Source organism: Azolla caroliniana, unplaced genomic scaffold (assembly GCF_043228905.1).
Source record: "Azolla caroliniana isolate FFs.n. ecotype wild unplaced genomic scaffold, voAzoCaro1.0.p SCAF_220, whole genome shotgun sequence".
Lineage (NCBI taxonomy): Eukaryota > Viridiplantae > Streptophyta > Polypodiopsida > Salviniales > Salviniaceae > Azolla > Azolla caroliniana.
The window spans coordinates 16,664-39,121 of record NW_028230655.1 but is presented as its reverse complement, the minus strand read 5'-3'; the positions used below and the strand labels follow the sequence as shown (position 1 = coordinate 39,121).

The 22,458-nt window shown below is 37.4% G+C and overlaps 3 protein-coding genes across 5 annotated transcripts; 1 reads left to right on the top strand and 2 right to left on the bottom strand.

Annotated features, from left to right (window-relative positions):
* Positions 1-249: 249 nt before the first annotated feature.
* LOC147848794 (glucosidase 2 subunit beta-like) lies at positions 250-2,857 on the top strand. Its single transcript, XM_087338113.1, has 5 exons — positions 250-364; positions 494-610; positions 1,396-1,491; positions 2,154-2,357; positions 2,491-2,857. The coding sequence occupies exons 1-5, from the start codon at positions 253-255 to the stop codon at positions 2,598-2,600; spliced, it is 639 nt and encodes a 212-aa protein (XP_087194239.1). The 5' UTR covers positions 250-252; the 3' UTR covers positions 2,601-2,857.
* Positions 2,858-3,286: 429 nt separating this feature from the next.
* LOC147848793 (uncharacterized) lies at positions 3,287-6,753 on the bottom strand. The gene is made up of 7 exons (XM_087338104.1): positions 6,424-6,753; positions 5,968-6,105; positions 5,429-5,581; positions 4,379-4,489; positions 4,073-4,126; positions 3,878-3,965; positions 3,287-3,797 (listed from the first exon to the last, which is right to left on the bottom strand). Exons 1-7 carry the CDS (start codon positions 6,709-6,711, stop codon positions 3,706-3,708), a joined length of 924 nt encoding a protein of 307 aa, XP_087194230.1. The 5' UTR covers positions 6,712-6,753; the 3' UTR covers positions 3,287-3,705.
* A 2,231-nt stretch (positions 6,754-8,984) lies between these two features.
* On the bottom strand, positions 8,985-17,097 carry LOC147848792 (ENHANCER OF AG-4 protein 2-like). Of its 3 annotated transcripts, none has more exons than XM_087338109.1 (11): positions 16,870-17,097; positions 16,609-16,685; positions 15,538-16,525; positions 14,113-15,380; positions 13,567-14,020; positions 12,074-12,182; positions 11,870-11,973; positions 11,017-11,204; positions 9,923-10,926; positions 9,631-9,849; positions 8,985-9,532 (listed from the first exon to the last, which is right to left on the bottom strand). In XM_087338109.1, exons 1-11 carry the CDS (start codon positions 16,987-16,989, stop codon positions 9,465-9,467), a joined length of 4,599 nt encoding a protein of 1,532 aa, XP_087194235.1. In that variant the 5' UTR covers positions 16,990-17,097; the 3' UTR covers positions 8,985-9,464. The 3 variants fall into 3 exon arrangements, with proteins under 3 accessions (XP_087194235.1, XP_087194233.1, XP_087194234.1); XM_087338107.1 differs by having other exon boundaries at positions 11,870-11,982; positions 16,870-17,096; XM_087338108.1 differs by having other exon boundaries at positions 11,870-11,982; positions 14,113-15,377; positions 16,870-17,096.
* Between the last annotated feature and the right edge of the window lie 5,361 nt (positions 17,098-22,458).

The window sequence follows — 22,458 nt, the reverse complement described above, 5'->3', positions numbered from 1 at the left end:
ATGGATATGAGGAGACAGAGGTATCGCGCGCTCTCGGCCCGGCTCCTTGGAGAGTGAATACATACATAGATAGCGAGTGCTTAACATTCACATTCATCACTAGTGAGTGAGAGCCCCATGAATGAATGACTTGAATGAAGAAAGGACGAAGAAAATGACCCACTATTTTTTTAGGCTCCTCAAGAGAGAGAAGAAGAGATTATTATTGAAAGAAGATACATATATGTAGTATTAGAATGGCCAAATTGCTCCATGGCTATGCTCAGTCCCCTGTTCTTCTTCTGCGTCCTGCTCTCCCTGCCCATCGCTCTCACAGACAGCACTGTATCAGCCTCCATCAATCTGCTCGGAGTCTCTCCTCAAGGTGATGACACCTTTTATTATTACCATTTTGCTACGATTGTCGTGCCCTGTTCCCTTCTCTCTCTCTCTCTCTCTCTCTCTCTGGCTGCTCTTATCTGTGCCCTTTCCTTTCTTTTTCTTTGATTTGCAGATGCTGATTACTACAGAAGTGGCTCTGTTATTTCATGTAAAGATGGGTTTGGGAGCTTCCACGTAGATCGTTTGAATGACGATTTCTGTGATTGCTTTGATGGAACAGATGAACCAGGTAACAAATGCAATCTTTGTAGAAACATTTCGATAATACTGCAGGAATATGTGCATGTATGTACCCTGTGTGTATGTGTGCATTGCATATGTGTATGTACTCATCCGTAGATGTATGTGTGTGATAAAACATGCCTTTCTGTGATTCTCTCAATGATGAAATACAGATAAATTAGGTAGCATATTCTTTCCATCAGAGTAGACAATTTATGTTTATGTATATGTCTGTATGTGTGTACTGTTTACGGGAGAAACAATATTGTCCCTTGAATCCCTAGCCTGTGGATCAGTAGATGCATGTAGCATCGTCTTTGCAGTAAATTTCGGTAGATAGTAGGCATTGCATCTTTCTGTATGTATGTGGAAGCATGCACACAAAAAACACGACTGTTAACTGTCTTGATTGAGCAGATTAATCAATTAGCATCGTCTTTGCATAACATTTGAATAGATAGTACATTAGACTCGCAATTCAACTGAGTGTTCATGTCTTAATGGCATACATGTAAATGAGTTACATAAGCATATGATTCAATTATTGAAGATTTGGTGAAGAAAAAATCGGCAAGTATTCATCTTTATACGTTTGTGCATGTGTCAGAAGTATGCTGTATTGTTAAAAAGAGTATGTGAGTAGTGTGGGCTATAACACCTTAAGACTTTTGCTTCAGGAAACATACACTATCCAAATGTGGAGAAGCATTTAAGTAGATAATACATCGTCATGAATATGTACATGGCATATGAGAAGCCTGTGATCTATAACACTTATGATCCTTGTATCAGGAACATCAGCCTGCCCAAATGGGAGATTCCACTGCAAGAACCAAAATCACTCGCCATTGTGGATTTTTTCATCAAGAGTAAATGATGGGATTTGTGGTAAGTCTTGCATTTTGTGTATTGTCAAATGAAATACATTATTTTGGAAAGCATCATTATTAAAGGTATCATCTATTGAAGCTGCATGAAGACATCATTAAGATGGTGAAGTTGGGTATGAGATGGTAGCTTGAAAAAGAAAGAAGACATCATAAGATCGCCAAATTTGGTAATGTCATCTTAGCATGGTGGTTGTAGTGATTTCAGGGTAAAATGTTTCATATCTGAGATATTTCAACCTCCTAGAGCCCTTGTTTCAACCTAGTCCTCTGACACATTTCATCCCTAGGATAAAGTTTAGTGAAATGTTATGATGATATATTTACATACACATAACTTTTTGTCATGTTTTACAAGCTTTGGTTGAAGGGCTAATAGAATATTCTAAAAGGCGAAATCTTTGGATGTCCCCCAATTTTGATAGGCAGTTAATTTCATGACTGTCTAGAGGCAGACATCCTGCAACATATTTTGCTTATGAACTTCACAGAAAGACTAGATTGGTTGGTCATTAAATTACAGCATCATGGCGAAACATGCCAGCTGTAACAACCCTTTCAGTGGCCAGTCATTAAAATTTCAAGCTTCTTGGCATCATAAAACCATTGGGAAAATTCTAGAAATGTTTCCAAACCATAACTGTTTATGACTGATTATAACAGATTGCTGTGATGGAAGTGATGAATATGAGAGGGAGATAAACTGTGTGCTTAGCTGTCCTAAGGATGATGATGATGATGATGATGGTGCCAGAAATAAAGCTGTAAAAGAGATAGTACCGATACTATTGCAGAGTGATAAGCTCAAACTTGGTTCATGGAAACCAGAAAGGAGATCATTTAAGAATGCAGTTCATAAACTTAGAGGTCAGTTAACAAAGTCCATGATAAGATAATGTGTTTCTTTAACTACTTCAAAAGTACTTTATTGTGTTTGTAAGTTTGTAAAAATTCAAGATAAAGCCATTCAAATGCATTGGTTTGTGGATCCTTGCTACAGACTTGAAGATATTGATGGTTATGGAGATGGGTTTGGTTTTCTTGTTGCTGTATCAATTCTATGGATGGTCACGTCGTCGAGGTTCAAATTTGAGGAAGAGATTACCATGATGACATTACAGTCTTATGGATGGTCATGTCATCAAGGTTCAAATTTGTCATTAATTAACAGAATAAAACTTAGAATATATGGAAGCATCATACACTATAATCCATGGCAGAAGAACTGGCCAAATTAATGCCCATTTGACACATCTCTAATCAAGTGATCATGATAAAGCACAATTTCTCTCTTAAAATGTAGATACTTACTGAGTGAAGGGATTAATTAGAAATTTTGAGGAATGAAACATTGTTGGCTGGTTTCTTGGTTGTTAAGCATGTGATTGGGTGTAGGAGATGATTGACTTATTCAGTGTTGTATATGTTCCAATCGTCATTGTCAGTGGGGGGGGTTGATTTTAATACACCCAACTTTACCATTATTGACATTCATCTGGACAAAGCAATATAGTTTTTGCTCCTAATGTAAGAAAATGCAAACATGTATTTGTTAAGCCATGTTTAGGCACAGTGATTGTACGCACCATTGTTTAAGCTTGTAACTGCATGAGCTGTGAAAATATATGAAGTCTGAAATGCTTGTTTATCAAGAAATTATGAATTGCCGCAATCAAATGCACTATATCAGCTCCAAGGGAAAAAGTGGTATGAACTTTTTGATAGACTGGAAATTTCAAAGAAAACATATCCATAATGATCTCACCATAAGCTTTTACTAAGGAAGCAAAACCGGAAATGACTAGCTAGAATTATTCAATTATAGGTGTTATAAATACACACCAGATATGATGAATCCAAAAATTTCAATCCAGCTAGAAATGAGAACTCAAACCTCCAAGTGTGAATTACATCTACAAAAATAATATTTCCCTCCCAATAAATCATTTATGATGTGTTTTCTCCTTCAGACACCATTAATTAATACCTGAACTCCTTATGATGTGCCTTCTCATTCACGCACCATTAATTAATACCTGAAATCATTTATGGTGTGCCTTCTCCTTCACGCATCACTAATTAATACGTGAAATCATTTTCGATGTGCCTTCTCCTTCACACACCATTTATTAATACATGAGGATACTCAAGGCTCTTTAAATCATATCCAAGGGGACATCTTTTATAGATTTAAGTGATTCAACCTCTGAGCCTCTTAAGAATTTTGCAACAACGGAGGTTTTACCCACTCCATAGGAGCCATTCGTCCCATTTTTCGCGCGAAGGCTTGTTTCAGATTTTCTGGTTCTGAAAAAAACATTGAATGTGACTCACACGCTATGAAATAACTAAGCTAAGCATTGTGAGAAACGCCACACATTCGTTACCTTTTACATTTGAATGAATCTCTGTCAAAAATGTCATTAAACCCTCGCAACTATCCTGGATGTCTAAAGAAACTCTATACAATTCCTCCTATAAAAAAGAATGACTATTAGCGTATGTCTATGTAAAATAACATGTAAAAGAAACAATGCAGTAACTAGGATTTTCAAATACAATAGGATGAAAAACATAGTCACCATTTCCTCTGCACCACCAATATTTCCATACAAGGGATCATCGATGTCCTCTACCTAAGGAAAAGCAGATTTTAGATTGCATGAATTGAAGATACAATACATCACTAAGCTAGGTGAAAAGAATCTCAAACAAAGCCCAAAAAACAAGCAGTCGAATGAGATGTTTCACATTCAGTTCAAGCACAGTAGCTGTACTATAACTGGTACTAAGAAACATTTCAGTTCAAGCACATTTGAATTTTAGATCAGGCTAGGGAACTGGTACAAATCAATCAATCAAGCCGAGTTTTTATAATATAGTTATACCTTCCGGTGTGAGCAAAAGTCTCCCAATCTTCGAACTTTCCATGAATAATAGCTGTCTTTATCGATTGCCTCAAAGATAGTGACATCCTTTAATGCATCAGATGCTGTGAACTAAACATATGAAAGCTTTGGTGTTAAAACCTGCACAAACTCTGTCAGTATCTCTCAGCTTGCCTGCACCATACGTCTCTCCAGTATGTTCTGGAAAAGTTAACTAGCGAGGAATATTTACCAATGAATTCTTGATTCTATGGTACTTATTCTTAATAATTTTGAAACATTATAGAAACAATCTAGTTTGGAAATTTAAAAAATCTTCTGTCTGAATTTTATTAAATTATTAAACATCCTTCTTAACAAAATAAATGAACCCTGGGAAGTGAAATCCAATCACCATCAGCATTTTAACAGGATCAAGAGAAATGGCTAGTGTGAAATGTATTTTTTCTTGTAAAATCTAACCTTTTTTGGGTGAACTTTTACTCAATGATATACTATATACTGCCTATATATATTATTTACATATCTTCCATTTTATATGCGCCATTCTTCTCAATCATCCCAATTACATATGTTGAATTTTCCTTTCCATTATTTGTTAAGATCTATAGAGAGTGTGATAATGTTTCAACGGATTTCTTTCTACTAAACACATTGAAATTTTCCTTAATAATTTACTTTTATTTATAGACTTCAACATTATATGACCAGTATATTGTTTCTACATGAGTGCCTTGGTTCCCAGACAAGATATCACATTGACTGATAACCACATGAACTGCATAGCAATTTGATAGTCAAGCACATTATGCCATCCTCGCGCAAAATACCATTGGAGCATTCCAATCCCATAAACAAATCTAAGACATCCATAAAAGGATGCAGGGATAAGTCTTAGCCATTTTGAAAGATTGCAAAGAATTGTTGATTTTAAATAGTTTCACAAATATTAGTTGAAATTTCCCAAAATACATCAACTAGAAATGGCACATCTTTACACATTTACCACCCAGAGGGAAAAGGCTAAAGAGGACGTGTTAAACAAAATACCTTATCCATTACTAGCAGCAAATCATACTCCACGACATCTTTAGCACAATCGAAAACCTTTGCAGTGTGATGTTTTATATCCAAACCAAGATCTTCAGCAACCTCCAAGACACTGCCACTTGGGCTCTCCCCTGCATTATAATCTCTTGTTCCCTGTTTAAGAAAAATTAGGAATTCACATGAAATGAAGCAAAGACTTTATGTGTATGTCCCTCTTTTAGCCTTCGTTTTCTCAAGAACCTTAGGTGTATAAACTATGATAACGTCATAGCAATTTAAACCTGCCAACCATGTGAGTTATTCTCTAGCCTCATAGATATCTAAAGAACTTTGATTTTTTTGAGGTAAACAGTAAAAACCCTCTCATTTGCAGGTGAAAAGAGAAAATTTCCCATTCTTTATCCATGTTTTTTTTTCACATCCCTAATCCAGTGCTCCATAAGACTAAAATTAAAAACCAAGTCAATAACTCGATTTCATACTGCTACATCGACTTCTTTCTGAGATCAATAATATACGCAGGCATTAGCAGTTCTAACCTTTGAACTACATTGAATCACATCTTGTAGATTTCTCTCTCTGATGAGAGATGTAAGCATGGCTTCTGCGATCACTGATCGACACACATTGCCCTCGCTTAAGAAAAGTACCTTCAAGGTATTTTCAGATTGTTCATTCTGTTCAGAATATAAGCAGAAAAATGTTGTGAGACCTGAGTTCTTATATTAATGATAATGTGTACAATGGAAAAATCTTACACGAAGAACTTAACAACAGAAGGATCAGAATAGTCCAATAAAAAAGAAGAAAGATGAGAAGAATAGAACAGGCGAAATAAAATAAAAAAGACCCAACAAGAAGGAAAAAAATCAGAATAACCCACCCACAACGAAGAAAAGTTAGCAAAAAGACAAATAGAAGAAGCAAATGAAGAAGAGGAAGAAGAAAAGAAGGACGTGGTAACGAGTGAATGAATGAATGGAAAGAAAACTAACCTGAATATGACTAGGAAGAATGGATCGGAAGACTGGCTGAATACAATTGCTGCTCACGTCAAACATCTCTTTGTCATTCTTCTGATCCTTCTCAGCTGGAAGATCAGCAGCACAAAAAATCTGAACCTTGTTGGAATATTGTGTCCGGTCCACAGCAGAGGTATCTCTTTTTCTTATTCTTCTAGTTAGAAAACCTAATGAGGATGAGGAATAGGACGAGGAGGAGGTTGTTCCAGAGATGGAGGCTGAAAGCAGCGAGGAGCTTCCCATGAGCACGAGAAGAGCCATAGCTGTGAACTGAGTGTTTATTGAAAGCTTCAGTTTCCCAGGCATCAAAGGAATGGTAGATTGATGATGATGATATAAACATTTCCAAAATATCAGGAATACCCTTCTCAATCAGACGTTCAAATTATCAAATTTGCCCCTCAAAACAAAATAGCAATGCTTGGATTTTAATGCATTCTTCTTCATCATCTTTTAGCCTTCAATTTAGTACTCTCATTACCGAATCGGATCCTTAATAGTTCCTGGCATTACAAAAAGAAAAACATTGGATCCTTAATATGTAGTTCGTGCCTTGCTGATTGGCACATCGCATCCAAATCCTCTCTTAAATTGTCACAAGTTGAGCACTCGTAAATGTAATGTTCCTTTTTCTTTCAATCTATATCTAATATGCTAAGGAGTCCCTATGTGGCATCCTCCAAAATGAGTGGTTATTCCCATGAGAAAGATGAGTAACCATGTAGATGGGTGGTAATATAAACACACCCTCCACAATGTGTGTAGGAGATAGTCTTATCATCTTTGTCCCTAATCATTAACGAGGATTTCATGACTACATGGGGCATCAAACCTCTCCATTTGTCTCCAATATCTATCATGGTTATCAAAGCTAGGATCCTAATTTTGAACTTCACATTGCATCACACAATCCATCCTTTCAATCTCTCCCAAAGTTCAGGGTTTAGTGACAATAATCTAAAAAGCTCCACTACCTTCACCTATTTGTGTCATCTAACCGTTTAGTTGATATATTATTATAACACCATAGTCTTGGTTTTCAGAAGGTTAACACAATGCCACGTACCTAATAATCTCATATATATGACAGACTAAATTTGTATTAGTTTGGTTCTTATAGTCTCATAACAAGCCATCATAAGTACACATATCCATTAAATTATTGAGACCAAATGAAATTAAATTTAATACAATGGCTTAATATAAGGAGACTGCCCATCGAGGAAAACGTTTATGTTCATGAATCATTACGTTAACTAAAGAATGACAACAACTGCCTAGACAACAAATTTGAAAATTAGCTAGGATCACGTAGCAACACTCGCAAACCATGACACATTGCAAGTCATCATCAATATTTTACAATTCAAAGAGCTACGTCCCATTTTAACCAAAATCAAAGACCCTTAAACAGGATTTGTCAATGACCTTAACATGCATGAAAAAGCATAAGAATTTGCATAAACAGGATTTGCATAACTAAATTTGCCTTTCAACATAAGAATTAAACTTAATAATAATTATTTCATTAACGGTACTACTAGCACAATAAACCAAAGTCTAGAAGACATGAGTTGTCATCGAATGAACAACGCTTTGGTAAAAGCTGTCTGCTAACATCAGGAAACAGCTATTTACTCCACACTTTGTCCAGGATCAGGGAAAAACTTTGCCTGAACACAGATTAAAACTTGAATTGATACTCGAGGAGCATTCAAATTTTCTCACAGCAAGATGTAATAAAATTAGAAAGATATTCCCAGAACCTTATATGTTTAACATCTACAAATGCTACATAGCAGGATCACCATTTGATGCGCTTTTGTTATTACACAGCTATGATTGTGGAAGATTCACAACTCCATGGATATTCTAGATTCGTAACCATTGTAGAAATTGTTTCAGATAAAATCCACAAAACATTATTGCTCAAGATGTTTGGAGGAAGCTGAATCTTAACTAATTCCGAAACACTCCATAGATCAAGTAGCTGTTTTGAAATATTAGCTTAAATGCAATGATGAATAATTATATGGTCTATTTTATTAAAACATTCTAAACTCAAAATAAGTGAGATTTAGATGTAAACATGAATTTCCGAGCACATAATAACTACTTACTAGCAAAAGAAACTTTCACTGGAGGTACAGGAGGCACATCTGCATAAAGAATATTCTTTGAATATCAACCTTGTTGCTGTAAAAAATGTTTAGATGACTCCAATCCAATTTTATTGGTGCAGTCTTAATTGAGTGTTCTGTTTTATCAGGCCGCGTTTAAAGAAATTAATAATTTCTATTGAATGGACACAGCTGCAACCCTCAAGTTAAACTATACCCCAAAAAAGTGCACAGTGAAAATCAGAAACTCAAGGTATAGTGAGCATTTGAATCAACGAACTTCATTTAATTAAAGTCACCAGCAGCATTTCTGGTGGGAATATATGAGCTTTCATCGAAATTGTATACTTACATATATGCCGTGAAATTTCCAAGCACATTATAATTTAGCAGTACGGTAACAACTCAAGATCCTACAATAAACAAAACTTCTCTATGAAAGCTCATTAAAACATACCTACCTTTCTTCTTAGGCATGTTCATAAATTAAAAATTTGTAGCTATAGACAAATGGCATTTGACACCGTGGTCATGAGGGTGAAAGAGAGATGCATGCCTAGGAATCTGAATACTCTTTGGTAGTGTATCACTCAGCTCAAATGAGCATGACTGATTAATTGTATACATCCGCAATTTAGACAAAAGATACATATGTACATCTCTCTCAAAGTAGCAAGCCCTCTTAACTAATATAGTATCCATCTGCTCATCAAAAGAATACCTGGCATTCAAGGAAGGATCATCATATTGGATTCTCCTTGCCATCGTGCTACATCTAAAGAAGAAACGTGTGTTTGAAGGTACTGTAAAAGTTCACAAAGGATGAATCATGCCATGAGAGTGGTATAATAGTCGGCTCCAGCCACTGCATATTTCCAGAAATTCCACTTCATTCTAATTCGGCCTCCACTTTGATGTTGAATTCCTGTGTCTTGCCACAACCTGGACCTTACTCGGATTTGCTGTATACATAAAGTCTTCAGATAAGACACTGCCAATATGGAAAATATATGAAATGGAAAGATTAACATCACAGTATCAAAGTGCATGCATGACACACCAAGCATCAATCCACCATGTATCCCTGCTCCATGACCAGTATACAAGGCATTTGGCATATCATTTGATGTTAAGGTGATGGGAACTCCTAGAGCTGGTTGGGATGAACTTTCCTGAGACTGTGCATTTGTAGGACAATTATAGCCCAGTCTTGACCTTGATTCATGAGATGAGTACATCCAACTATGGCTTAACTCCTCCTCAGTGGAAAATTGACGGCCTGCACATCAAAAGATCTTCAGAGTAAATTCAGCATTTTCAGTTTTTGCTTTCAGTTTTTAATTACCAAATACCTGTGGTCATAGACAAATAGTTTTCCTCCCCAAACCTATCATGGCGATGTTCCCTTTCACAAACATTTCCATGCACATAGCCTGAATCTCTCTGAAAAGAAGGTGAGGAAGATTGGTGTAATAACGCCTTTGAACTTCCGTAAGGAATGGATCTTGGTGGTAATGGTGGGGGAGACGGAAGACGGGAATATTGTGTCTGAGAGCTCAGAGATCCACGTTGAATGTGTCCTTGAGCCATGTGACTGGTATGTGCATTAAATGGTTGAGATACATGTGTTACAATGAAGTTTTTGGGAGAACCATATGCAGATTCCCTATTCATAGCTTGAGCATTGTTTCGAGAAGGACTTTGCACAGAATAATACTGTGCATAATGGTGTTCATAAACGTTCTCATCAGCAGTGGTTCCATGCACGCTATGTTTCTGTACCATAGGCACACCAGCTTGCTGTTCTCTGCAGGCAACGTATCCTGAACTTATTCCAGGTTGTCTCACATCTGGTGAATGGTTTGAAGTATTTGAGCTTGCAAACGATGAAGATCCATATGCAAATACATATGATGATGCTAGAAAAGCACCTGGAGGGGGAGATCCAGGTGGTGGTGGTGGTGGTGGTGGAGATAGTGGCGGTGGTGGAGGAGATGGTGGCATAGGTGGTGGAGATTCTGGCAATGGTGGAGGTGATGGTGGCGGACTATCAGGAGGTGGTGGTGGAGGTGGTGATGTATCTTCTAAGGCAGAAATAGACTGATATTCTTGTGCCATAATGCTATCTTCAATGTTTCTGTCTGGAGAAGCATCCTCCATCTCCAGTTCTCCTTCTACGTCCTCTAGTATGTGTCTGTGCTTCTCAGCTGGTAGGGAATGTGGATCAATGACCTCTTCTGTTGCACCTGCAGCAGACTCTAAGACATCTTCACCTGGCTTCACCTGGCTAGGGGATTCTTCTTCATCATCAAACATCCGAGATGAGAGCAGTCCCGGCAGACCAAATGTCGCATTGCTGAAAAATAGATGTGGTTAAAAATCAGCATTTCCAACAGCGTCCACTCAAAGTAAAATTGATTTCAAACTGTAAAAGCTTATTTCTCACCTTCCATATTCATCTACATACATCCCTTCCATTTCCCTAATTGGATCATCCACAGCACGTTCAAAACGAGCAGGTCTCCGAAGAGAGGCACCTATCATTTTATCATCATTGTGAGACTCAAGCTCGTTCACAAAGTCTCTCAAGACAGACTCAGGCATAATCATCCGAGATCTCCAGAGTTTTAGAACCTGTGCCCAGTGAAAGAGTGATTACTTATTGCTTATATTTTATTCATATAATGAATTATATATATAAAGTAGCATGCACATAAATATATGACATCTATGATACATTTAAGGGTTTGCTATACATGGATGCATAGGCATGAAATACCAAATATGTGCACATGCAATTGAGCATATCATGCACACAAGCATGTACAAGGCATCAAACATATTTCTACCATGTGTATGTATAGATAGATAAGTTTGATGTTGACGCATAAATATGTCTGATGCTCACAAATATGCAAATTTAATTTTTGAAATGCATGTGACCAATAACTAAATTTTAATTTTTTAACTGCAAATGATCAATGACCATGGTCACAAATATTAAACTCATGAGAAGGTGAGATTAGCCTGCCCACTGATTAGCAGGCAATAGCAAAGGTCATAAAATATATACCAGAGCACAGAATTTATCGCTTATATATATTAATAATATAAATTCAAGTAAAGTACCAACAATACTCCCATGATTTTCCTCAAGGTTACGATAATACATATTGTAGAGTTAAAGTTAACATCATATTATGTATGGTCTTTCATTTTCTCTAAAATTAATGAGCTTAATCAAGTTCAGGGCAAACGCCTCACATGCTTCTAAAGTTACAAAGCAGTACTACGCTTACCCTCAAGCATTGTCGACGATTTTCCCGAGCCACACTTCCAGGTGGTGCAGCTGCGTGTATTAATCGTGGGAGAGCAGCCTGTACAGCTGGACGGTATACTGCTCCTGCAACACCTACACAACCATAGACCACATTTGTAAAAGGAAATGTGAGCAGGAAAAGGTCTCAGTTCAAAGTAATGGAGCCACATGGGGGAAGGTATACCTGGTGTACTGGCAGAGAGCTGGGTAATTGAATCCACAAGAAAGAATAAATCAATCCGGCGATGAAAGCTTCCCTCGTTCTCTAGCCTTTGCAAAATGATTTCCAATACCTGCAAGTTCATTGCAAACATGAGGATTACAATAATGTACAGATAAGAAGAGTTAATACATTAAGACATTCAATATGCACACTAAACACATGGAATAATTTTGATGTGTTGTAGATAACTTTTGCAGGGGAATAATTTGCATACAATACAGCGTAAAATAATCATCTACTTTTTAACTATATAGTTGCCATTATAGTGAACACAGACATGTTTGATGCCTTAAAAACAGTTTTAAACATGCCAAACTATTAGAATGTATGGATCTAGTTCCAAACTGCAACTGGATGCAAACTTATTTGGCAAACAATAGCTGAAAACATTTGTCTTCAGTTTTTTGGGAGAACCTGTATCCAGCTTCCACACCACTAGAATAAATATGTAAAACGATGCTTATCTAACCATGCACAAGTTCAAATACCCAAAATCTTATATTCTGACATGATGAAACCAAAATCATTGAAACTAAATGAAGCTCCTAATTAGAAAAAAGAAGAAATCAAACAGAAACTTCTGAAGGAATATTTTACCGTAGTTTGAAAATAGATCTTATATTTTTCAAAAAGTTTTCCAAATAGAATATACTGGAGATATGGCAATGGGAAAAATAATGAAACATAACAAAACATGATAGTAATGATAATAATACAAGCATCAGAAGCCTCTAGCACAACCAATACATTTAACCAACACAATACAGGTGACGAGAACTTTAAACTAATGAGTTCAACTTGGCAAAACCTTATATGAACTACTTTTACAAGAAAAAAATAATGGAAGTTGCAAGAAAATATATCAAATCAACCAGTTGCACATACACAACTGAAGTGCTTATTTACAACCTGGGTATCAAAGCACGATTATACATGAAAATACCAATTACCTTGTTTGCATAATGCACATAAAATAATGTGTAATGTCAGCTTCTATGGAATTCTATTACAATCTTGTAGTTATGCAAAAGTAGGTGGTTCTTATATCAAATAGCATTTCATATAGTGGTGTTAATATAAATATACCAAGCAGAAAGAAAATAATAGTAATGTTGGAAATATAAGTAAAAAATTCCTAATTCATAATGAACTCACAAATAGAATCCAAATATGAACTAGAAATCCTAAACAATAACGCACATCGAAGGAAAAAGATGGCCAAACAAATGATGAAGGGATAAGCAAAAGCAAGTTAAATTCCTGAACAATAAGCATGTCACGATTTGCAAGCACAGGTGGTTTTAAACTAATTTCCTGGGTCATCTACAGTGGAAATATGAGTGCCCAGTATTTTCAGCATGCTTTTTAATCTCTTAAATTAAAAGTTTTATGGCATATATTATCAAATAAAAATTAAGAACAAATTACAAAACAAGATCAACCACCAGCAATACCTGCTCAGCAATACCAAATTTCGCACAGTCAAGAGCATGACGAGTAGCTCGAGCAATACTCTCTTTAGTGCGCGACAATGTCTCCAGCATCCCTTCAAAAGTATCTCGAGCAACTGTCATTTCAGTGTCACCACCGGCATTCGTGTCACCCAAGCTTAAATTTTGACTAGGGCTGGCCCTCACTTCCTCACCAGAAATTCCAGGAGTTTCAACCATGCTTGCAATTGTATGTTTAGGAGTATGAGATAACTCAACAGAATCTTGGGTGTAGCCCATTGTCTGAATATTCATAGGAGAGTTTCGTGGGGAACTGCTTCGAGGCGAAGGACTGTGTACAAAGGTGGAAGGCATATTATCCGGCTCTGAAACCTTCAAAAAGGAAACTGATGTTCCAGTTACATGCTTTTTTAGAGCCTCTTTCACCTTTTGCTGAGCTTCTTTGGCAGCTTCGACTCTGTAACAAATATGTAATCAGACACAATCCTTAGAATTTTGTGAAATTGGAAACTGCCAAAAAATAGAACCACAGTTACACTTTACACTTACGCCTCTCTCACTTTGTTGGGATTCGACTCTATTTGCAACTTCGACGCCCCTAACATTTCAAACCGGCTACTCATCATTGCATTGGCACCTTTAATTGTCTGTTTCAGTCCTGGTTTCACATCCAGTGGAACCTTTGGCATACCAGAAACCTTCAAATTATTCATCCCTGCCAGCTTGCCATGATGCTCTTGTGGCTTTGATGTTGCATCTGAGTGTTTGCTTGCAGTATCCTGATGTTTTCCATGTTTTCCAGCCTGTTCTTGATGGTGCTCGTGCTGCTTCCCATGTTTGATGTGTTGATCTTGATGTTTTTCAGAGTTATGTGGCAGTTTTCCAATAAGCTTCTCAGTACCAGGAATGTTTTTTGCTGCTTTAAATTTGGGTTTCACATCCAACTTTTCTGTACTGGCTCTCAAGCCTTCTGATGCCTTACTTTGATTTGAAGACTTTGTTTGCTTAGGTTTTCCACTTTCGAATGCCTTTGGTGAATGCAATGGCAAGTCATTATCCTTTTTATGATCCAGAACCCCCACACCAGCACTTGATTTGGATTTTAAATGATTATCAGAGGATAAATGGTTTCCATGTTTCACTATTTCCTCCCCCGATTGTGAAGCATTGACCTTCTGATGACCTGACAGAATAGGCTGTACAGCAGAATCTAAGTCATGAGTTTTTGGCATGGAGCTGAGCTCAGCTGCCATTCTTATTTTGTCATCTTTTATCATAATATTCTTTCCCGTTTGCTGATCTTCAACAACTTCAGCTGCTTCAGCTGCACATGCAGACATTGCTTCAAGTGCACGCTGTCTTCGTTTTGAAGGAGGAAGCGCCGCCTCCCCATCAGCAATGCTACTCCTAATGCGATATTTGTCTGCTTTGGGGGGAAGACTTGTATCTCTATCCCCAAGGAATCTAGATTTTGTAACATGCTTCTCATTAGTGACCATGACTCCATTCATATCCATCTGCACTTCAGTTTTGACCTCATCTTGAACAGGATAATCCTTCTCCGAATGGGCTCTATCCTTCTTTCGAACAGGTGAGTCTTTATTGTCATCGACTGTGTATTCTGATTCCCTTGATAAAATATTCTCAGCTTCCTTATCACTTATATGTCCATGTTTATCCTTGTGGTCTACTGTTTTTGATTCACATTCATTAGATGTTTTCTGACGTTTCAAAAGATTGGCTGGAGATTTTTCCTTGTTTTGTTCTGAAGTATTAACAGCTTGACTTCTCTCCACAATTACAGAAACAGAACTCTGCTGCAAGATATAATCACCAAAGACCTTTAAGCAATTAGAAATAAAAACAAACCAATATATTTTGAGAAAAGAAAATGAATAGTTGAATCGCATACCATCAATCAAATATAAAATATAAAAATTTGGATATATAATTTCAATGAGAAAACAACCATACCCGGAACTCAGACTTTTCTTGAGCAAGATCTGGAACCCTTTTCCTGCGTTGATACTCGGACACAATTCCTTTAACTTGCACTTCCTGGTCAAGAGCATGGGAGTCTATTGAATTTAGCTGTTTTTCTGATTCACTATCAACAGCTTGTAGTTCGAGTTTCTGTGATGCTCTGCGCTTTTTCTTAGGAAGTAATGTCTGCTGATGTAATTCCTCATCAAAGTCTAATGCAGCACCACTGTTTTTAGAAGCACCTTGAGTTGATTCTTCTGGAAAGTTTCCATGGATGATGTTGGTTGATTTTCCAATTTCTAGGCTCTGACATGCATCAGTTTTCTCATTGTCTAATGAAGAATTACTTTTCCTTGCACGAATATCTGATACACATTCAACTGAGTGACTAAGTTCACTAACAAATGAGCTGATGACTTCATCCTGAGTTTGTTCTTTATCCAATAACTTGGCTTTATCATCTGGATTCTGAACGTGAGGTTTGGAGATCTCAGGACTTAGATTAGGTACAGTAGTCTTGATGTTGACGGCTAAATCCTCTTTTGAATCTGAATCTTCGTCAGATACTATAATTTTCCGTCGCTTTTTGTGTGTTTCTTGAGTAACATTGCTTCGAACTCCAGCAGGCTTCTCATTTCTACATGTAGAACCATTATTGAGGCCATCGATCCAGTAATTCTTCGAATCTTTAGGCAGCTTAGTGGACATATCAGCATGCTTGCATTCAACACCCGCTGATGTATCCTTACCTTTGCTTTTGTCCATGACTTCATAGTCTGCGACCTTCTGATTTGTTGCCTCCTCAGTCTCTTCTTGAGAATCATCATTATCAGAATCAACTAGGCCTTCATCTGCGTCACAGATTTCTTTCACTGCTCGACCGAAGTCTGATAACAAGTTCTTACCTTTGACTTTTGCAAGAAGACTTTTCTTCGTTTCAGAGGTAAAGCCCTTCACGTCTGCTGGTTGAACAAATCCTCTACAAGAAGCATTCAAAATGTCTAATTGTTACAATCAGATACAAACACATGCCATGCAAGCGTAGAAATGTAAATAACTCACATCTGCTGTGTTCCAAAAAAATAAACAAACAATTTCTTCCGATCCTTGGTGAAGCCAAACTCTTCTGGAACACTAATCTGCAAAGGGAAATTTAGAATGCATTCATCTTGAGGCAAACTAAACGATAAAATAGAGATGAGATCAATAAGCAATTCCATGCAGGACTCCATGAATTACTTTTTCCAATTTGAGAATGGCTTTTTCCAAGTTTTTTGAGACTGACACAATCAGCCATTCATATACAAGAAATGGGTCATGTACCTTGGCAGGCCACCATGGATGTCCTTTGACTTTGGCGAGGACGAGTTCTCCTGTGTTCCAGACAAGGTTTGATGCTGCGACAGCAACAGCCTTTACGCTTTTCTTTCGTGCTGGTGCCATGAACTTGGGCTATATTTTAAGCACCATAAAAATATTGCAATGTGTATGTATCCAAGAGAAAATGCACAGGTTAGTGTCGTCAGCTCCAACAACCACCATGAAATCCTAAAAATAACTATGAGGTAGTAGAAAAGAAACACATGCTCCTTCCTTGTTGATTTCTATTTCCATGCTCCTTCCTTGTTGATTTCCAGCTGGTTTATTTCTAGCTTCATAAACTGTTATCCCAACAATATATGGATGACCCCTGGAATGCTTTGAAGCTCTGCAGGAGAGAAGGAAAACAAGAGCAGTGTCCTCTGGATTTCCAGTCTGAACATTATCTTCTTCTGCAACTGGCATCATCCGACATTGTTTTCATACATGAGATCTATAACAAACGTTTGCTGATTGTCTTGGAAAAAAGAGGTTACACTTGAATACAATGGCCTCTCCTTAGAAGTTAGCTATCCTCTAATCCAATACATGCAGATGGAAAAGCTGTGTACAAGTTGATGGAATACTCCTACTCAATACCCAGAAATGCAATAAAAAAAATTGTCTTTTCCCAAGCCAAATTTGATGATGATGATGTGAACTAATAAGCAGATTCTCGGAAATAACCTTTTGAGGTCAACTAAAAAGCTTCTGGCCTTCCCAAGTAGAAACTCGATCATGTGAATCAAACAAAGCTTCTCAGGTAAAGCTTCTCTCTCGGAAACAAAGATAATGTAAATGAGCCAATGTTTCTAGGAAAAGAACAAAAACTTCACTTTTTACCAAGCCGAAGGCAATTTCATGAGATTTTATAAACAGAACACCAGTAAAACCCTCCTATTTTTCTGTTTTCCAAGAAAATGCTGACGAAATAGCTTCGATAAACACTGCTGAGCCAAAATCAATGCAACACGATCCTTGGATAACACTAAAGAACTTCTCTCTTTACCAAGACAAAGCCGATTGGGCAAGCTTCTGTAATAAAAGCAACAAAAAGGTTGCCTTTTTTCTGCAATAAGCTTGTGCAACAAGGATAAGAGAAAAGCTTCGTTCTCTGTCTGCTGTTTTTTTTCCAGAGAAGCTCCTTAGTCCCTTTCCTAAGCCAAAGACAAATATTCTGTGAACACAAAACGCCTTCTGGCAGGAACCTCTCAGAAACAATAAAAAAATAAAAAAATAAAAAGTCTTTCACTTTCAAAGGAGCGAAGATGATGCACCTCTCACCTCAGAGGCAATAAAAACAGGGATTTTTCTGCGTTTCAAGAAAAATCTGGGTCCCGTGAGCGAAGGAGATATTCAAGATAGATACATCGCTCAGAGGCAAGAAAAACAAACAAAAAAAAAAGGATATATATATAGACTAAAGATAGAGAAAAATCTTAACAGGGAAGAGAAGAAAGCGAGAGAGGGAGGGAGGGAGGAGTCGGTACCAGAGAAGAATGATCTGTCGACTGTGATTCAGTCGCTTCGTCGAGCAGCAGAAGGCTGGAAGGATGAAAGCAGTCGAAAGAAGGCAGGAGCGATGAAAGCAGCAGCAGCAGCAGCAGCAGAAGGAGAAGGAGAAGGAGAAGGAGAAGCCAGAGGTGTCAGCCTCAAACTGGGGTTCCTTTAACCAGAGTTAATATTTAACCAGCGTTAATATCTAACCTTAGTTAAACAACCCCCCCCCCCCATTTCACGGCACCGTCAGTTATCCCTAACGATCGTTTTCATCGCCGTCAATCCCACCCCCCCCCCCCCCCCAAAAGCCAATTATATATTTTCTTAAAACATGACCCTACTACCAATGTATTATGTCACCATAAACTCTTCTCTTCCGTGAATTTGTGAATTGCTCTCCACAAAGTAAACGCGGTCAAATTGATCCATAATTACGATGCCATCGCTCGTCGAATGCGAGAATAGCTCATAAGAATCCATGTAAGTCATGAATGGTTGGCTCATCAAAAAACTAGCAAATATAGTGTCAAACTCGTAGCGCAAATATGTACTTGTCATTACCACGTGTTTGGGGAATGGGCCTTCGAAGTGGATGAGTTTATATATTGATGACATATCAATCTTCGTAGATCGAAATATGGGAAAAGTTTGTGCTTTGCGCCATTAAGTTCATTCCCTCAAGCAAGGAAAGAGTTAAATCATGTGTTTATATTTCTAATTGGAAATTATGGCCACCCAAAACTTTGGTTTAAAGGAATTGATTCGATGGTGCATTGTCTAGACTCCCTCGTATTGAACAAGATAACACAGTAGCGGTACATGGCACTGTATATCTTTTGTGAAATCAATGCAAATGTTATGCAACATTTTGTAATGTTATTGCCCTTGACAGAGAGCATTTTGGCAATTGCCAATCATTTGTCTAGATTAGCAAATGGAAAATAATATGCTTGTTGCATATGTACCCAAAGATCATGTTACATATCTAAATGTTTTTTGTATGAGATGACAATAAGATGTTTTTTGGCCTTGGCTATTATACATTATTGGAAAAAAAATGGATTGATTGTAACCATTGGAAAACAAAAAACCTTTCTTTGTGATGGTTGTTTGTGATGTCTTGATAGTTCTCTAATGTATCACAACGCATTCTCACTTTGTATATAGCCAAGTTCAGCATCTGTTGGAGTACCCATCAACTCTGTGATTGAGTTGAACTGATGTACACAATCTTTGCCAACCAAATGTCCACAGTCGCACTGTAAGCTCTCGCATTCAGAAGCAATTGTGGTTATTTGTACCATCGTATTACCACATATTCAAATTTAGCCGAAATCAGCAATCTTTAAATCACAGTTTTCATTCACTAACAAATTGTCTGGCTCCAAATCTCGGTGAAGTACATTTGCCGAACGAATGTATGTTAATCCTCGGAGCAATTGGTAAAAATTCTCTCACTGCAGGAACATTCTCACGATTCATGTGAGCAAGAATCTTAATTTCCTCGAGCATATGAAAATACTAGTTCTCTACTAAAATCCACTCTCCTTAGACCCTCACTAAAAATTGTTTCTGCCTCACTAAAATCCACCATCTTCGCTCATCGTTGTATGAACTAAAAACAAAAAATGTGCTTCAAATATTTCCACATCAGCCATCTCTCCATTTTCCTTGAAATTCCTCCATCTTGCCAGTGTTTGCCCAAGTCGTGTATCTCTCCATTTTCAACAATTTCCTGTACCTACAGAAAACAGAATTAATCCACTCTCCTCGCTGTCATAAAACCTTGCTTCTACCTCCGCCACCATCTTCACTCATCATTCTGAAAACTGAAAATAACTAAAAATGCTTCGCAAACATCCACATCAACTCTCTCTCCATTTTGCATGAAAATCTTGTTGTCATTCATCACCCGAGTCCTGTACCTACAAAAAAACAGAATGAATCCGCTCTCCTCAAACCCTCATGAAATCTTGCTTCTACCTCCACCACCATCTTCACTCATCCTTCCAAAATTAAATTAGCTTCAGTTTCCACTACAAGCATCCTGATATTCAGCGCCCAAGTCCGGTACCTACAAAAACTAGAATGAATCCACTCTCCTCAACCTCTCATGAAACCTTGCTTCCACCTCCGCCACCATCTTCACTCATCCTTTCAAAATAGATCTGCTTCATTTTCCACTACAACCATCTTGCCATTCATCACTCGAATTCTGTATATATACATTCCTCAGACCATGATGAAAATTTGTATTTGCCTCCGTCGCCGTCTTCATTCATCGTTCTAGCAATTATAATACCTAAATCAGCTTCCACAACAACCCTCTTGCCATTTTCACTAATTCCTGTATCGACAACAAACAAAATGAATGAACTGCCCTTATGAACATTTGCTTCGACCGTCAACAACATCCTCAGTCATCCTTGCCATGTTGTATGCACTAAGAACGACACTGGTGGCAGAAACAACAACCGAGGTGGAACGTAATTCCACTTTACATCATCACCTACATCCAACAAAATAGGAATAACTGCCCAAATTCTACGAATTCTTCTTCTTTTCCGGTTAGCTTTATTTCCATAACCCTTATAACTATCATACTCACCTTTTACTGTATGTATCAATAACTCCCAAAAGGTCTTAACTTGATCCACAACATGAATTTGAGCATTTTTGGTTGAGCAAGAATATAGAATTCACAAAATTATCAAATTCAAACATGGATGCTACCTACTTACCTTTCCTTTATATTTAGCCCTATATTGGTGCCTTTTGAGCCAATGTAATATCTAGTCCTCCAGGTTCCGAGGTTGGAAGCATGTCAAAAACCATGATATTTTATGGAATGAAAATAGGAACAATTTATTGGCCTCATCCGCCTAATTCGGAAATTATTAAGTCACACTAATTCATTCATTTGTTTTCTGCCATTCTGTTCCATAGAACTCTTCAATCTCATCTTCGAACCATGAGACCCACAATCGTAGTTGGTGCCATCATCCTTTGAAGTCCTAAAAGCATAGCACTTGCATTGTTTGTAATTAAAATACTTTCCATGTACATTGGCATTGTAATAATATAATGTACAGAACACTACATTACTCATAAACAAGCAATGAATGCAAGTCATATGTAGAAACAAGTACGAGAACTAGTGGAGATAACCACCTATTATGATCGGCACAAGCATACACATGCCCTTAATAATAGAAAATATTATCAAAGAAATGTTAATGTCATGGTTTGAATACATTTTGGGGATCAAGTTTTCAAAGATACAAGGTTGGGAAAACGAAATTGAGGAAGGCTCTTGATTGTACATGACAAAAAAGTAAAGTTCATCGGTGCCCAAAGGAATACAATATATAGTTGCAACCCCACACCAAAGTTGCATTCATTAATAAAATAATACAATGACTGTATATCTAACTTGATGGATGATACATATGCATATATGCCCCTTTCTAGATCAACAATGAACATAGAAAATTCCACAACAAATATTCAAACGTGTTACGACAATGTCGAAATTTGTGATTGTGTGAATATCACCCTCAAGACCGAGTTATAATATTGTGCCTTCCGCCTTATTCTTGTTGAATCTAACCTAACGATCTTACATGAGTACTTACCCACATTTGAGTGCGGCCAACTATCATCAAACAGGTATTCATTAAATTCACAAAGAGATATTTCTCTTCATGGAATGCACGCCAAACATCAAAATGATCATGGAATCCACATGAGAACTTAGAAGCCCCAAATTAGCAAAATATCTCAAGCATATAAGAGGACAAAGGTGCAAGAATCATAGTAATACTAAGGTCATTTTTCTTCCAACAACTAGTCTACATAGTCATCGGTTATACATGCAATGCATAATCGGGTGATGTGTGGGAATCCTTGTTTCACCGCAAGGGTATTGTGCTGCCTACTCCAACTCCTCAAAAGAGTGGCGAACGGGACAACGCACGTACACAAAGTGACTCCTACGATGTCTTTCTCGTTGGCACATCCATGACACCACACACATGGTATTGTATTGGCAAA

Coding starts and splice junctions, on each gene's coding strand:
- LOC147848794 (XM_087338113.1), top strand. CDS start 253: ATGGCTATGCTCAGTCCCCTGTTCTTCTTCTGCGTCCTGCTCTCCCTG. Junction 611..1,395: donor TGATGGAACAGATGAACCAG/GTAACAAATGCA, acceptor TCCTTGTATCAG/GAACATCAGCCTGCCCAAAT. Junction 1,492..2,153: donor AGTAAATGATGGGATTTGTG/GTAAGTCTTGCA, acceptor TGATTATAACAG/ATTGCTGTGATGGAAGTGAT.
- LOC147848793 (XM_087338104.1), bottom strand. CDS start 6,711: ATGGCTCTTCTCGTGCTCATGGGAAGCTCCTCGCTGCTTTCAGCCTCC. Junction 6,106..6,423: donor TTCTTCCTAGTCATATTCAG/GTTAGTTTTCTT, acceptor TATTCTGAACAG/AATGAACAATCTGAAAATAC. Junction 3,798..3,877: donor GATTCATTCAAATGTAAAAG/GTAACGAATGTG, acceptor TGTTTTTTTCAG/AACCAGAAAATCTGAAACAA.
- LOC147848792 (XM_087338107.1), bottom strand. CDS start 16,989: ATGGCACCAGCACGAAAGAAAAGCGTAAAGGCTGTTGCTGTCGCAGCA. Junction 16,686..16,869: donor ATCCATGGTGGCCTGCCAAG/GTACATGACCCA, acceptor TTCCCTTTGCAG/ATTAGTGTTCCAGAAGAGTT. Junction 15,381..15,537: donor AAGAAAAGTCTGAGTTCCGG/GTATGGTTGTTT, acceptor TATATCTTGCAG/CAGAGTTCTGTTTCTGTAAT.